Here is a 17,649-nt window from a genome sequence, read left to right as displayed (position 1 = left end):
CCTGGTCAGGCTATAATTAAGTTAATTGCGATTATTTTCTAACCGAATGAAATAACTTCGTTATTAAAGTAAAAATACGATTATTTACAATGAGTTTTATTCAACTTAGGAAAATATGTTAACTGTCTTTTTATGTAGGCACCAGTGTTACAGTAGTATATTAAATTGTGATGAACATTATTGCACAGAAGTACAGCGAAGGATAAAGAAAACTGTTTAAGATGGTTATAAATCAAACACTTCAAGATATCTTATTTCTAAAGTATACTAAGTAAGTATCAAATTAAATATAAACATTGATGACAGTCTTGTGTTCATCGAAATAATAATTTAAGAATATAAAACTAAAAAAAAAAAACAAATCAATGTAGCAGATGTTAAAGGCACAAAAATTCATTGAGTATCGTGCTTACAATCGAATATTTACATACTTTTTACACTGTACCGTCCTAACTATTATTTACAGTCTTTGTAAAGTTGTGTCAGAAATCACCTGGAGTTTTGTCTGGCAGTGCGTCTTTCTTTTTGTCCTCACTACTAGGTTGAGTTCGGATTTGATTCGCGGGTTCACTGTTCGCAGTACAAGCCGGAGTGTTCTCAGTTCGGGCCTTGTTGTTAATAAACTTTTCTTTTGATTTCGCGAAGAAAAGATCTAAATCGTCATTGGACTTCTTTTGACGTACCTGGTCTTCGTTCGACAGAGACAGTTCAAACTGCGCCACAAGTTGATTGAGTACTTTCTTGAGATGGTCGAAGGACTCCTTGTCCGCGCTGACGTCAGTGGATTCGATGACGGCCTCGCAGTTGCCGCCGTCGCATTGTTCGCCTTCGAACTCGCGCTTCAGCGATTTAAGGTCGCCGACGATCACAGTGAGCTCAGGGTTGCTGTAGAGAACTTCCGTCAAATACTCGGCTTCCTTCGAGTATAAGAATACGGCTGGTATGTGAATGTCGTCCTTTCCGTCTCCGGACATGGCGAACAGGGCTGTGATTTCGTGGGTGGAGTCGGGAATGTTGTCTAGTATGATGGCGAGTTTGGCGCCGGCGCTTTGTATGTTGCGTACCTTTTGCGCGAAGGTGCACTGTCCGCGCTTGGCGACGGCGAATAGGTCGCGGACGTCGGCGGGGTTCTGTATCTCGGCGCAGGCGTCGGAGGGGACGGTGAAGGCGAGCCGGCCGGAGAGGCGCGCGTCGCCGAGCTCGCGCCCGAAGTGGCCGGGCCCCGCGGGGAATATCCTGTCGTTCACTTTGACGCCGGCCGCGACCACACCGTTGTCGGTGTCGCTCATGGAATTCCATTTGGACATCTCCCGCATGAATGTCAGACCCTCCGCTGCGTCTTTGGCTGATTTCGCCTAGAATGCAAATAACTTTTATACTCGGTGTTACTTTGCGTCCTTACCATATTCACCGTGTATAAGACCACAGAATAATAATAAGTACTACGTACAGAAGTTTTACTTCGCGAAGGTATTTAAAAAAATGTATGCTCAATGTCATTAACAATATGGTGTAATTTAGCTTGTCTCAAGAGTCAAGCAAGTTTGTCAGAAGTTTTGTTGACAAACGTCAGTGATCGGTACTGCGCCGAAGCTATAGGGCTGACTTCGGTAAAATGATGTGACGTGAGGTGCCAATCTGCAGAAAATGGAGGAGGAAATCATCATCATCATCATCATTTCAGCCACAGGACGTCCACTGCTGAACATAGGCCTCCCCCAATGACTTCCACATCGCACGGGTGGTAGCGGCCTGCATCCAGCGCCTTCCCGCTACCTTTATCAGGTCATCGGTCCACCTTGTGGGTGGACGTCCCACGCTGCGTTTTCCGGTACGTGGCCTCCATTCCAGAACCTTGCTGCCCCATCGGCCGTCAGTCATCATGAATAATATTAACTACTTATTTACCTCTCAGTGTCTTGAGGCAACTTAAAAAAGTACATTATGTGTTTTTATTATTATTTAGGCAGTTAAATACTGCACAGTATTTAGTACACCATTTTCTTTATTTTTTTCCATCATACACAAGAATACGCGTGCGTGAATCAATGTTCGCTCGTATGTGAGGCCTTGTCGAATAGTACTCTTGTAGGGGGCAATCGTGCGTGTTTTGTTTTCGATGTAAACTCGCGGAGATGAACAGGCCTGATAAGACAGCATAGTCTACGCGGTCCTTCTTCTTACCTTCATAGATTGATAAAGGTAATATTGAAGACTAAGGCCGAGTTGCACCACCTAGCTTTGACAGTAACTATTACGATAACCGGTGCGTTTTGTATGGAGTTTGACCTATTTTTGACGTTTGTCAAAGTTAAAGTAAGATGGTGCAACCCAGCCTAAGAAGAAGAAGATAATTTAAAAAGGTTATTGGTCTAAAAACAAGCATCAAAACAGCAGTTGGCTGTAACTTGTACCGAGCTATTTACCGTAACTCTTCATAAAATCCCTTAGCATTAAAATACGTACCAACCAATTTTATCAAATTGCATCCATCGCAATTACAGATTATATCTGTATGTTAATTCGTTATCAAGACTTAAAAAACTACTTTTCGACGTATTTAATTATGAACAAATATGTTATTTTATGTTTTTATAACTATTGAAACACGATAAAAAATATTATTATGCCCGCTCTAATTGTTCATACATATTTGTGAATGGCTGCATTGTATTGGACTCAGCTAGCTTTTTATAAATGATTGGTTACGTTACATTACGGATGCTCCATTTATGTTGCCTTAATTGATCAGTTGTCGAACAATAAGCTTGCACCACACGCCGTTCGAAATAAACGATCGGTTGCAATTATTTAGCTAAGTCCACTTATTGAAACTTGATGCCCGTTTGTTTTGTGCGATGTTTTACTGTCATTGAATGCATCCAGATGCATTGCTACTCGTATGTAGCCAAAGGTGTGCTAAAAACCTGTAAAAACTTAATTTAGCTAACTATGGGATTGTTTTTCTGTTAGTTCAATACGGTGTAACCTTTAGGTAGCACGCCACTGGAATTATTAGTGAATATTATTAAAACGGACTATTCCTACCTCTCGTTCCCATCGCTGCAACTTCTGTGCAAGCAGGATCTACGAGTCCTCACTGGATACTTAACTGGATCAATTAGCCAGGGTTAAGTAGTTTCTTACCGTAGAGGTGGTGTAGAGAAGTTGTACGCGGCCATCAGGCAGCGTGAGGACGGATATGCCCATATCGGCCAGGGCCTACACTTGTCGCGGGTCGTTGAAGGGGCAGAGTTCCGCGACAATACACAGTATTAGCAAGCTGAAGTGGCAATGGGCAGGGCACATAGTACGCAGAACTGACGGCCGATGGGGCAGAAAGGTTCTGGAATGGAGGCCGCGTACCGGAAAACTCAGCGTGCGACGTCCACCTACAAGGTGGACCGACGACATCGTAAAGGTAGCAGGGAAGCGCTGGACGCAGGCCGCTACCAATCGATCAACATGGAAAGCATTGGGGGAGGCCTATGTTCAGCAGTGGACGTCCTGTGGCTGAAATGATGATGATGATGATGACACAGCGCCATCTACCTTTTAAGTAGCTACACCACACTGGTTTATTAAGCCAGGACCTTACCGTGGAGGTTGTGTAAAGCAGTTGTACGCGGCCATCAGGCAGCGTGAGGACGGATATGCCCATATCGGCCAGGGCCAACACTTGTCGCGGGTCGTTGAAGGGGCGGAGTTCCGCGACAATACACAGCGCCGTCTACCTTTTCAGTAGCTACACCACACTGGTTTATTAAGCCAGGACCTTACCGTGGAGGTGGTGTAAAGCAGTTGTACGCGGCCTTCAGGCAGCGTGAGGACGGATATGCCCATATCGGCCAGGGCCAACACTTGTCGCGGGTCGTTGAGGGGGCGGAGTCTCGCCGGCAATACACAGCGCCGTCTACCTTTTAAGTAGCTACACCACACTGGTTTATTAAGCCAGGACCTTACCGTGGAGGTTGTGTAAAGCAGTTGTACGCGGCCTTCAGGCAGCGTGAGGACGGATATGCCCATATCGGCCAGGGCCAACACTTGTCGCGGGTCGTTGAGGGGGCGGAGTCTCGCCGGCAATACACAGCGCCGTCTACCTTTTAAGTAGCTACACCACACTGGTTTATTAAGCCAGGACCTTACCGTGGAGGTTGTGTAAAGCAGTTGTACGCGGCCATCAGGCAGCGTGAGGACGGATATGCCCATATCGGCCAGGGCCAACACTTGTCGCGGGTCGTTGAGGGGGCGGAGTCTCGCCGGCGGCCGCGCGGCCGTCGAGCCGAGCAGCTGACGCATCGGCTGTCGCACCTTCTCAGGAACCAGAGACGCCGTGTTCGGACATGTCCTGGAAGTAGCAAGCACCTAAGTGTTATTCAAAATCAAAGATTTCATTCAGTACTTAGGCCCGTTATAGGGCGCTTAAACACGTCCAAAATATAGCTTGCCTTACCACCACTTCGAGGCTACATATGGGCTGGTGCTGAGAAGACATATTATTATTCTATCCTACTAATATTAGTGACAATGAATACTTTTCCATGCAATGACTACTGAATACAGTCCTCATTGCATCCAAGAATGAATGAATAGAATTTATTTGGTACAATACAATACAAAATTGCAGACAGAAACTTATGCGATAAAAATGGTCATCGTATTGCATCTACTCCCTCAAAACTCAAACTATATACTTTATTTACTTCATGTCAGCTTGCGCGCATCTTTAATTCAGTAGGAGATAAGGTAAAAAATATATAAAGATTAACATGCCTTATTATCATTGACGAAAATAAACAGCTTTCGAATAATCGCAATTTTGAATATTTTGCAAGAACTGTATCTTGTTATGTGGGTCATTACATGATACACTTCTGGAATTGAATAAATTATTCTTGTCCAATTTAATGATGATGTATCATGAAAAAGTAAACGACGACATAAGGCACGTTATCATTAGATAAAGCCTGCGCATATTTGAATATATCGAAGGTTAAAATTGACTGCGTAGTGCAGTTTAAACATTCATTTGCGAATTCTTTACATTAAAAAAGGAAACTCTGCATGACTGTGTAGTTCAGTTTGACAACTCCTTTGTCAAGACGTAATTTAATTAGCAGTTAATTTAAGCTGCTTTTCTCTTCGCAACAAAGTCGTAAATACATAATTAAAACCCGTCTCTAAGGTATTAAAACCCTGACGTAATCTCCCGATATCTCCAACACCCTAGTAACCGCAATATCGGGGTCATCTATTACACCTAAAGTTCAATACGTGAATCCATGAACCAACAGATTCATATACTATGTACTATGTAAGCGATATCGAACACTGGCTGGTTGCGTCAAGTGCTTAGCTTTTAATATTATCGCTGATAAACAGTTTTTTCCATATTATGATTTGCTACGCGTATCGATAAGGTAGATCTTACTAGTAAAAACTCAAAACACTGTAACGCAATGTAATGTTGACTATATCACAGAATAATAATAAGTACTACGTACAGAAGTTTTACTTCGCGAAGGTATTTAAAAAAATGTATGCTCAATGTCATTAACAATATGGTGTAATTTAGCCTGTCTCAAGAGTCAAGCACCATTTTGTTGACAAACGTCAGTGATCGGCACTGCGCCGAAGCTATAGGGCTGACTTCGGTAAAATGATGTGACGTGAGGTGCCAATCTGCAGAAAATGGCGGAGGAAATACATGATTTAGCATGAATTATCATGAATAATATTAACTACTTATTTACCTCTCAGTGTCTTGAGGCAACTTAAAAAAGTACATTCTGTGTTTTTATTATTATTTAGGCGGTTAAATACTGCACAGTATTTAGTACACCATTTTCTTTATTTTCTTCCATCATACACAAGAATACGCGTGCGTGAGTCAATGTTCGCTCGTATGTGAGGCCTTGTCGAATAGTATCCTGTAGGTGGGCCATCGTGCGTGTTTTGTTTTCGATGTGAACTCGCGGAGATGAACAGGCCTGACTATATTATCAAATGGGATTCAAAGAGCATCGTGAAAGGCGTCTGTGAAAACTCTCTCCCTCTTATTACAAAAAGTTAGGTGTCCCACGCACTACGCAGCCTGGCTGCCGCAGTCGAACATAAATATGACGATGAATGGGAGCTCGCGCCAAGAGTATTCATACACGGCCACACCAGGCTGCCTAGTGCGCTAGGTTGTTTAAACTCGCGTTAATCACTAGTTTAAATTGACATTTAGTATGGAAATGTCATTTTAAGCCAGTATTCACCGCCCGTTCAACTTTTTTGTATTAAGCCAACTCTTTTTAATACGATGTTTTTCAAATTCTCAATACAATCTAAAACCATTTCTTTTTAAATGAATGGAAATAAAATTTGACAAGGGTCTAGTGCACCCCTGGACTATTGGTATGACTATTAAGTTTAGTTGGAAAAGTATTATTACACAAACACTAAACATGTTTGTACTAACTTTCTGAATTTGTCTTCGTCTTCATCGTCAATCTTCAGGGTGAAGTAGGTGGTGTTCTTGCCGGCAGCCGCCAGCGACAGCGGCAAGAAGTGAGCCTCCGTCGTCAGCACGTAGTCTTCCAACTTCACGGGCAAATCCCTGGACACAAGGGAAACAAGATGTCACTAAATACTACTGATAAGTAAACAGGCGTCGTCTAATCAACCTGTGCTGGCTCAAGGTTATGGTTTAGCTAAATATTTTTTGGTTTAGCTAAATAACAACTGATGGCCTCACACTCGGTAGATCAATGATCTAGCGAAGGTCGCGGGAAGCACTTGGATGCAGGCAGTGCAGGGCCGGTCATTGAGGAAATGACTGGTGCAGATCTTTGTTCAGGGAGTCTGAAATGACGATCATAGTTCACACTTACTTGTCTTCCCCGAACAGCATGTACAGGTATTTAAAAGTCTCGGCCAGCACGAAGGAGTCCATCCTATCTTCGTGTAAGCGCGTGCGCACGTCGTTAACGGCCGCGTAACCGCAGGGCACGCGCGCGAACTGTTGTAATGCCTTCAGCACCGCGCGGCCCACGCGTAAGTAGTGATCGTCGCCGGTTGCGCGGTGCAAGAAGTATGTGGACTCCAGGAACTCCGGCCGTAAGGGGTGCTGGCCCCAGTGAACCTGGACAGAAAGCAATTTGTTCCTTAAAACCTTTATTCATAAGCGATAGAATCCAGTGACCGTCACTTATCGTGTGGAAAGGGAAATTATTTGGAGTCTAGGAAATCTAGTCATAGAGAATGGTTGACCTGAATAGAGGTTAACATGTCGCAATCAAAGACTTATTTGATACTTCTAGCCGTTTAAAATAAAAATGTGTCAGCATTTATGTATCAGCAGCATATGCAGTCAAGTGGATATCGATCCTTAAAATCAAACTTATATTGATAGTGCAACGAATCGATAGAGGCTGATTATAATTAAATTATTTCATAGAAAAACAGTATGTGTGGCTATTTAATTATATATTCTAACACACAATAATAATACATTTTGATGTGTCACTTTTGATCAGCTGCGCGTGAATACGATACTGCTCAAAACATGAGGTTCATATTTTAATGATCCAAGACGAGTTACTTATCATTTTTTGGGCACTATATTAATCCAACTTCGGATGGGCACCTTAAGTCAAATTATTTGTTTATACAAAAATCATTAATAAAATATCTAAATACCTATCATTATTAAGAGAAGAGGAGCGACCTTTAATGCATCATTACCTTTGTGGCCTACTAGTGCGAGTACTATAAAAAATGCGCCAATTCTTGTTTCAGTCACCAATATTTGATACTGACGATTGTTTAGAATAAAAATTACAGACAAAAATACATAACACTGCGATTATTGCAAATCCGCTGCTATTACAGTATATTTACAATTATGAGACCTGCGTTTAGCTTTATCTTTGTACCTACATGACCTAAATTGAATCGATCTCGACGCAAACAAGGCAAATCCTTTTTCGATCTTCATCTTACCATAGTATACAGTGTGTCCGGGCTTGTAGTGATCAAACTTTAAGGGCAAAATCTAGGGACAATTTTATCGATAAAAATACTTCAAATTTGGGGCCTGACCCATTTCTCGAAAAATTACATCGATTTAAGATTTTAATTTTTAGTTTACACCTCTTCTTTAAAAAACAAGTGAAAGCGTGGGTAGCTTAACATTAATAGGCAAATATTTTATATCATGCGATAGCCAATAAAATTATCTATTAGTTGAAGAAGAAAGCAGACACAAGTTTCATACATTTTATAGGNGCAGTGCATTTTCGCATGTCGCGTGCGCTATGGAAACCGCTGGGAAGGGGTATCTTTGTTCAACAATTACGTCGAAACTAATAGACGTAGACTAATAAATTTACATTCGTTTTGTAGAATAGCTCAAATACTAATAATACAATGCAAATAAAACATACCTTAACGACCCGGTTTTTCTTGTGTTGGAAAATAACTGAAAAAGAAGTGAAAAAAGTAACGTATTTTTCTAATTCAATCCATTCTTACTCCCATAAAATGTATGAAATTTGTGTCTCTTTTCTTCTTCTACTAATAGATAATTATATTGGCTATCGCATGATATAAAATATTTGCCTATTAATGTTAAGCTACCCACGCTTTCACTTGTTTTTTAAAGAAGAGGTGTAAACTAAAAATTCAAAACTTAAATCGATGTAATTTTTCGAGAAATGGGTCAAGCCCCAAATTTGAAGTATTTTCATCGATAAAATTGTTCATAGATTACGCCTTTAAAGTTTGATCACTACATGCCCGGACACACTGTATAAGTATTGTAAGTATACAACATCGAGTACGTCAAAAAAATCTATGAAGATTTTAGTTCTTGAAAGTATCCGCTAGGGACGCTGTACGATCCGTCACACATTTAATGTCTTTTATTTCGCACTCGATATACGAATACGTTTGATGTAAACTCACACAAGCCCCCTGATTGAATGATTTAATAAATATTATAGAAAAGGATGAAAATTAATATCACATAAGACTTTTAATTTACATAGCTTAAGCAAGGTTACCACGTGTTGCGCTTCACATAGGTAAACCTATTAAACCTATGCATTTTTAACGATAATAAGCACCTTCGATTGTCCGATAACGTTGCGAATCGCCTTGAATGCAGTGGGTCATAGATTCTGATATCGATTTCCGATTGAATTAGCAAACGATTATATCTAATGATGGATGAGAATATGGACATGTGGCATGACCCTGTAGGTCAACACTGAATCCGTTGTTTGGTAACTCACCAACTTAAAAAGGTTGTTGAGACCATGTCCTGCTGATGCTCATTTTCATTATACCCACTGTGGTATCTTGTTTAGTTACAATAGAAGCAGTCAGTTAATCACCTAAAGACAATGACAAATCATTCTATTTGTAATGACAAGAGAGTCTTATTCGACAAATGGTCACGTTCCTTCCCATTTGGAATCAATAGAAGTATACAGGCATCAGAATAATTAGCTTAACAAGCGTTATCTTACCTTGTGTAAGTCAGTACCTACCATTATACAGGGTGGAAACGATAAGTGATCTCACTCGATTATTTCTAAATTATACAAGATATCGAAAATCTGGTTACTGATCCTGAAAGTGCTTCATAAGCTCTATCAAACGGTATCAATAATAGGTTACAGAATAAACTGTAACTATTTGAAAATTCAATGTTTCCAGCTTACATACTAAGCGAGTGAGATCACTTATCGTTTCCATCCACCCTGTATAGTGTATTTTAAAAACAAGGACAACTGAACACAATTTGAACTATTTAAACTTCCTTCGTTATTTAATGTAAATAAAACAAAAACTGTTCATTGTTTGCGGTTTTTAATTATACCTATTGACTTTCAAACGGATTTGGAATACAATAAAATGTAAATAGCTTGTAACTTTGTAAGACGTCTTGCAAAATACGATAAAGAGTAAGAAATGAGGAGCGTCTGTTTAAAAATTCCATTATTCTGGCAATCTCCACTTTGAGCGATACTGTTCGTTTATTCAAATCCGTTTCAGAATCTCAGCAGAACCCGTCATACCCTATGCTCAAGTTTGATCAAATGTGCCTAATTTGTTATTTTTGTTTTCTTCTCGCAACCTCTAGAATGAAAGTGTGGGCATCTCGGACTGATCATTGGGCTATTGTCGCCTGTAAATAGGCTAGATGACAAAATTTCAACTATTTGTCCGTCAGAAAGATAATTAGAAAATAGTCATTAGTCTCGTTTTTTTTTTATAACTAAATAAATACTAATGGCTTAAATTCAACGCCTTAAATGTCGCGTGACGTCACTTTTGAGTAGACTTTTTACTCAAACGTGACGTCACGCGACATTTCAACTCAATTTAATACTGTAATGATTCGATTATGAAAAAAATTAAAAAGATACGTGCCCAATATTTTTTTATTATCTGTATGAAGAACTAAATAGAATTTCGATTTCATTACCCAGTCATCATTCCAATTACGTGACCAGTAATTAATTTTATTCTCACGACTGTGGAAGGTGGAATGAAGGTGTACCACTACATGGCCATGGTACAGCAGCGTCAAATAGTTCGTGACACCCAAAGTGGCCAATAATAAGTTGATGATACAACCTTATTCCAATTGTAACAAAAGACAATGCCGGAAATTGGCGTCTTTTTTTTTTCGCGCGGCCATCGACCAAACTTTGTTTTTTAATTACAAAATAGTGTAATAAACCAAACTTACTATGACATGTATACCTCTAAACTCAGTCTGAACTGAGTTACGAGCATTAGAAGTTTGATGATTTTCATACTAGATTTGCTTTTTGCGCGCAAAGTTTTGTAAGAAATTGCAACAAAATAGTGAGATTGTATGTGTAAACAAACAATACCATCCATTAAAGGCTCCAGACCAGACATCAGTATGAAGCAGAATCAGCGCAATAAAAAAATAGCGCAATATTTTGTTCAATTTCTTACAAAACTTGCGCACAAAAAGCAAATCTAGTATGAAAATCATCAAACTTCTAATGCTCGTAACTCAGTGCAGACTGAGTTTAGAGGTATACATGCCATAGTAAGTTTGGTTTATTACACTATTTTGTAATAAAAAAACAAAGTTTGGTCGATGGCCGCGCGAAAAAAAAAAGACGCCACTTTCCATACAAAATCTGGCATTGCCATTTAAGACAGCAGCACCTTCAGCTCCGGCCAGAAGGTATCGGCGTCGCGCTGAGTGCGCTCTCACCTGGAAGTCGGTGGTGAAAGCCTCGGGAATGAAGGTGTGGCGCTGCATGACCTGGTACAGCATCTCGTGCGTCTCCACGGCGGGCCGCACGTCGCCCAGCAGTACTTGCAGCCCCGGCCAGAACGCTAGCAGCGCGTCCATGAAGTTGCGCGACTGGAGATGAGGCCTGTGGGGCCGATCAACAGTCAGAGGGGCGTCAACTAGACTGTCGCCCGTATTCACAAATTAATATTTAGAACATCTGAGGTCTCAAATTGCGCGTGGACGCACAAACACACAAACCAATCACAGATCTCTATTCAACGCTGTGCGTTCGATTTGCTGCTTCACTTAAGCAGACATCGTTTGTGAATATGGGTGTGTCACTCGTGAAAGATATACGACTGATATAACAATATAATCATAAGGGTTTTGCTATGTAGTTTTAATTATTAGCATCTACTCACTATATCCATAACAAAAAGTTATATCTAATGAAAAAATATCCACGGTGGATCTAGTTGGAAAATGAAATCTAATCTAATCCATATTGGATCTAGTGAATGGATCTAATAAGATAAAGTACGGCCAACTAGCAGCGATACAAAAGGTCGATACGACTGTCGAGTTGACTTGACAATATATTCTGTCTCTTCCCATCTTGTGTATTTGTCGTAATGTCTCGTTCTCCCGCCAAAATATGTCAAAGTCAGACGGTTTCACCCATGACATTGGGTTTGTTTACATTTGGTATCGCTTCTCGTTGGCCGTACTTTAGAGAGGCTTCCGGCAACTGGGATCGCAATTAACTAGGACCGCGGTCCCAGTCGCCGGATCCATAAAAAAAAAATTCTTCCGGCGACTGGGACTACTCATAGATAACTTAAAAGAAAATATTATTCAATCCAAAATCGGTACAGTACTAAAATCTATGAGTGGTCCCAGTCGCCGGAAGAAAATTATTTAATTTTTACGCATCCGGCGACTGGGACCGCGGTCCCAGTTAATTGCGGTCCCAGTTGACGGAATCCTCCTTTAGATTGAGAGCTCTCACTAGGTGGACCGACCGAAGATTTGGTGAAGGTTGCTGGAACTTAACTTTTACCTTGTGTTCTGAAAATATTTAGGTAACACCCTGTATATTTCTAATGACTTGCCTGTGCATGTGCACCGCCAACATGACGGGTCCCCGGCTGATGTACTTCATGACGGCGTTGTAGTGCCGCGTGAACCGCGCCAAGTACTTCTCATCGCCCAGCAAGATGTAGGCCTTCAGACAGTACTCGTAGTACGAGTCGATGCCGGCGCCTACGCCCGAATCCTTGCGCACCCAGTCGCCCGAGTGGATGTTTATCACCGTCCCCATCAGGTCTGACGTCCTAGGGACAATACACAGGTACTAAGACTAGGTTCACGTGGATGTTTATCACCGTCTTCATCAGGTCTGACGTCCTAGGGACAATACACAGGAACTAAGACTAGGTTCACGTGGATGTTTATCACCGTCTTCATCAGGTCTGACGTCCTAGGGACAATACACAGGAACTAAGACTAGGTTCACGTGGATGTTTATCACCGTCTTCATCAGGTCTGACGTCCTAGGGACAATACACAGGAACTAAGACTAGGTTCACGTGGATGTTTATCACCGTCCCCATCAGGTCTGACGTCCTAGGGACAATACACAGGTACTAAGACTAGGTTCACGTGGATGTTTATCACCGTCCCCATCAGTTCTGACGTCCTAGAGACAGTACACAGGTACTAAGACTAGGTTCACGTGGATGTTTATCACCGTCCCCATCAGTTCTGACGTCCTAGAGACAGTACACAGGTACTAAGACTAGGTTCACGTGGATGTTTATCACCGTCCCCATCAGGTCTGACGTCCTAGGGACAGTACATAGCTACAGCTGAGACTTGGTTCACATAGTACTGCACGATTTTAACATTATTCGGTTTCATCGGGGTATTTTCAGTTAACGAAAGAAAAAAAATACTTTGTACTATTTACAAACGTGCAGTACATTATGAGTAAATGTCTTAATAATTATTATCCAGACTATGTTAGTATTATTTGTGAATGACATTTAGCTCATAAACATCCGTACGTAGACTAGAATATTTTGTGCAGACTAAAAAACTTCCTACTGGTCTACTTTTTCAAGCATTGCGTAACACACGTACAACAAATATGGCAAAACATTGTGGCTTTAAGAGAATCGAACGATGACTGTTGTAAACGAAATAAAGTAAGTGTCGACGCAGTTGTATAAATAAAAATTAGTTTTAATGTAAAATGTCTTTCTCAGCACTCAAATTAACTAGTTTATTATGTAAATGCCATGTTTCAATCGTAATGTGTTATGCGACACAGTCACACAGATATAAGTTAAAGTTATACATATACCTACAATGACAGAAATTTTATCATTGTGTATTTGATCAAGAGAAGTATATCGCTATAAGGTTTTAAGCAATAGCAACAACGTAGTAGTACCTCTCAATATTTTGTGACCATGTTACATAAGTAGCAAACATTTTTTCTTTGTCCATTAAACTGGCCACTTATCATTATGTAACATTTTACAATGTAAAGCCGAGTACGAACTAATTTGTTGTGTTTTACGAACACGGACTTTGTTTGCGTGATCGCGTTCGTTCATGCATACTTACTCAATTAAAGAAATCGCATGGTCAATACAGCAAGTCAATGGACGAAATTATAGTGTTAGGTCGACAATTTTTAATGGGTAACAAAATTTCCGAACCGAAAAGTGGTTACACTGTTGCACTGGTGTCACCATAATAGCTCGCTGTCGTAATATAGCTGGGCAATGTACATGAGGGTTTTATTCAGCAGTTTTGCAAGAACCATAATGAAGGCACCTGTTTCTCGAGTAAAACTTCAAACAAAAGCAGTGGTAGGGTTAATGAGTAAAAATATTTAGGTACTTGTAAAAATGCTCTTTAAAAGCTCAGTCGCAAATGTTACACATTGGAAACTCTATTTAAAAAGGCTCTTATTTTTCAATGATTCAATAACTCACCTATGTCTGATTTTCCAGAGCCTGTCCATTGCTTTATGAGCCTTTTGTTCGTAGATCAGGTTGCCGGTGAGCCGCGACAGAGCTGCCATCTCCAGAATCATGGTCCCCGCGCAGGCTGTGCACGTCTCCCGGGACTCCGAGAGCCCTCGTATCCCATGCCGGAGGTTTATCTAAAAGAAAATTAAAATTATGAAAAAAAATTACTCTTAGGGCCTATGCCTACACAACGTTTTATAGCGCGCATTTGTAGCGATACAGTACAGACGCGATACACACGAAAGTCTATAGACTTTTGTAGAAAAAGTTGGCGTGTTGGTTTTGATTAAAATCGAATTTTCGAAACAAATAAAAGTTCGTCAGGATTATTGATTGCTTCATGCCGATGCCATAGGTCGATAGTTCGATACAACTACATTCTCATTACCTAGGGCATACAAAATTATAAATCATAGTATGTGTTAATAAGTCAATAAATTAATGTTATGACCAAAGTTAATTGTGAAATGGAAAAAGATAAGCTTCTTAAATGCCTTGTTAAAATATTTTTGTAAACATCAATAAAACTAAAAATAGTATAAGCATTCTGATAACTTCCTCTCGCGATACTAACAATTAGTAAACAATAATAACAAAACGCGCAGTTACTTTGCGAAACGCAAGTTTATGATTGTTTATTAAAGGTGAATTAATAAGCAAGTAATATCCATGAAACAAAACCATGAAAAAAATATTTACTCGTCCATGAGGTATTCCTGTCGATGTATTGAATGCAGGCAACAATCTTTTTCCCAAGTCTTCAGCCATGGCCAATAGTTCTCCATTATACCATTGCAAAATTGGTATTTCTGGTTTCAAGGCATCAGCTAATACATGAGCCGATAATAATCCTCTGAAATAATATGATTGATTAAGTATGATCTCAAACCAACATACAAATTGAGAAGTTGAATTCAAGAATATTACCCCAGCATTCTTATATTGGTTTCAAACACAGATACTATAATATCGTGATCGAAAGTGACGTCTTTGATGACCAGTTTGATGGCATTGTTAAATTCTGAGAAATCCCCCATCACAACAAGAGTATCCAAACTGTCAACTAAGGTGAGAGAGAAGCTGCAAAAGAAAACACCATTAGGAACTCTGAAATGAAGACTTTTCTGGATGAACATCATAAATTCCCACATTTTATTACAGATAGTCAAAACAGTTAATTTTGCACCTTACATTTTGAACTTTAATTTTATCAATAACATGTCAATAATAACTCACATTTTTACATACTATTTCAAGGTTTAGAGAAAAATAAAATAACTATGCAAGCAATATCCATCATAAGATTGGTTTGATAACCTTGAAAGCAATTTCTGTTATCGTTAATTGTTTTTAGAAATCTGCAAGTTCGAAATGGTTTTTATTTTCTAGCAGGCAATTTCAAAAAGAATTTATGAGGTGTAATGTGAATGTACTTACTTTCCCAGAGAATCATCCATGTCCCCTCTGCTTGGAGTTATACCTTTCCATCGACCCTTGCAACTTAGGGGCATTAGTTCATCGGCAGGATATGCATTATACATGTATGCATCATATGCATGGTAGAACATGCTTCTAGCCTCTTCTCTACAAATAATAATTTAAATAGTTTAACATAGCTATAAAATAAACTTTTTAAAATTTTAATTCATAACCATTGACATTGCAGTTTTTATGCTCTAATATGAACTTTAAAGAAGCAAAAAAAATTGCAGAGCAACCTTACTTTGAAAACACATGTTTATTAAAACAAATGTGCAGAAATATACATTTAATTAATTCTTAATAAAACATTAAATTAGGTTAATAGGCAGGTATTTAGGTACCTCAACATTAGTCTCTCTGCTTTTGTCATCTTCGATGTAGTGTGTTCATCTTCCGTGCTCACACATATTGCGAAAATAAAAATTAACAACACCACTCGATATGCCATTATCACCATATCACAATATTTTTAAATGACTAGTAGGTAGTTAGCAGTACGCTCGAACAAACCAAGGTAACAATTTTGAAATTAAAATGATTAAAAAATTAAAATAAAAACATATGGAATTCATTTAATTATTCACATCACATGTACTCAGTCCCAGTTTTAGTGAATACCTACCTAACTAACTAAATAGTACAAAATTATAACCACCATGACACACAGTGACTGACGGTGACAGACGGAATAACAAGCAACAAAACACAATACGACACAAAAAAGTTGTGTGAAAGTGAGTGGATTTTTTTCGTTACCAATAACAAACACAACTGTATAATTATATTATGTATCAAGTCTGACGGAAAACTTAAACGAATCTGCTTTGAAATAGAAGAGATAGATGAAAATAGTAATATAAAAGTTATTTTAAGCTGTACAATACTCATACAGTTGGAAAACTGATAACTGTTATCAATGGAGACATAGACTGGAGAGTTGTGAACAAAGATTAAATTGACGTGTCTGTCGACCATAGACCTTTGATAATACGATCCATAGAGAAAAGTAATGATACGATCAAAGTACGAAATTAACGAGAGTAACTCGCTTCGGCTCTTCGACACCACACTCACAGTGGTCGAGTAATTTAGTCGAGTGACGAGTAATTTTATAGGTAGCTAAATGTATGAACGAAACGAACAATGGATTTGCTTGACTAAACGATTTAGTAACCTACTCGATTGAATTTTTGGTGTTCGGTGGACCCGATATTATTCGCCACTCGACTAAATTACTTACTTGACGAGTGCGAACAAGGCTTCTTCGCGTAACTTCACGAGTAGACTCCGATACCTCAGCTACACTACATCACTTCTTTGCTTCGACGAAGATTATTTTTCGAGGAATGGTATTCACAACGAGAGCCTATAGCCTCGTTCGCACTAGTGGAGCAACTCGGCTTTAGTCAAAAAACCAATCGCATTTTGCTTGAGTAGGTACAGTTTACAAAATGGTTTTATTAGTGGTTTTTAAATACAAACTCGACTAAATCACCGCTTCGGACTTTTATAGCCGGTGAGAAGGGACACGTAAATTGTGATGGGGGTGCTACTCGCCTGTCACAAATAGTACAATATGGATTGGCTCGACTAAAACGAGTTTAGATACTACTAAATTAGTCGCCACTCTACTAAATTACTCGACTAGTGAGAACGAGGCTTCAGACAATTTGCTAACGAACATTATTTGTAAATTAAACAACCAGATTTAGTGAAAGTATAAAAAATGCTAAAACTTTTGTTGTATAGAATAATTAATTGCACGTTGCCAATACGATGCAATGTGCGGCTCATCATTACATCAATTGGTTTGTAAAAACAAATGTTGATTTTGTCTGTGGCTTCATCTAA

At 39.5% G+C, this 17,649-nt stretch overlaps 1 protein-coding gene across 2 annotated transcripts; it reads right to left on the bottom strand.

Moving 5' to 3' along the window:
• Positions 1-79: 79 nt before the first annotated feature.
• Positions 80-16,687, bottom strand: Edem2 (ER degradation enhancer, mannosidase alpha-like 2). Of its 2 annotated transcripts, XM_028323321.1 has the most exons (12): positions 16,140-16,687; positions 15,754-15,900; positions 15,244-15,396; positions 15,016-15,169; positions 14,281-14,450; positions 12,388-12,609; positions 11,252-11,417; positions 6,879-7,129; positions 6,467-6,604; positions 4,228-4,348; positions 3,599-3,679; positions 80-1,355 (listed from the first exon to the last, which is right to left on the bottom strand). In XM_028323321.1, exons 1-12 carry the CDS (start codon positions 16,253-16,255, stop codon positions 483-485), a joined length of 2,592 nt encoding a protein of 863 aa, XP_028179122.1. In that variant the 5' UTR covers positions 16,256-16,687; the 3' UTR covers positions 80-482. The 2 variants fall into 2 exon arrangements, with proteins under 2 accessions (XP_028179122.1, XP_028179121.1); XM_028323320.1 differs by lacking the exon at positions 3,599-3,679 and having other exon boundaries at positions 4,147-4,348; positions 16,140-16,681.
• Positions 16,688-17,649: the final 962 nt, after the last annotated feature.

The sequence above is a fragment of the Ostrinia furnacalis genome, unplaced genomic scaffold (genome assembly GCF_004193835.3).
Source record: "Ostrinia furnacalis isolate ACB-3 unplaced genomic scaffold, ASM419383v2 OfSCF0635, whole genome shotgun sequence".
NCBI classification, from domain to species: Eukaryota; Metazoa; Arthropoda; class Insecta; order Lepidoptera; family Crambidae; genus Ostrinia; species Ostrinia furnacalis.
Note: the sequence above shows the minus strand (reverse complement) of the source record. Positions and strands in the feature narration are given on the sequence as shown.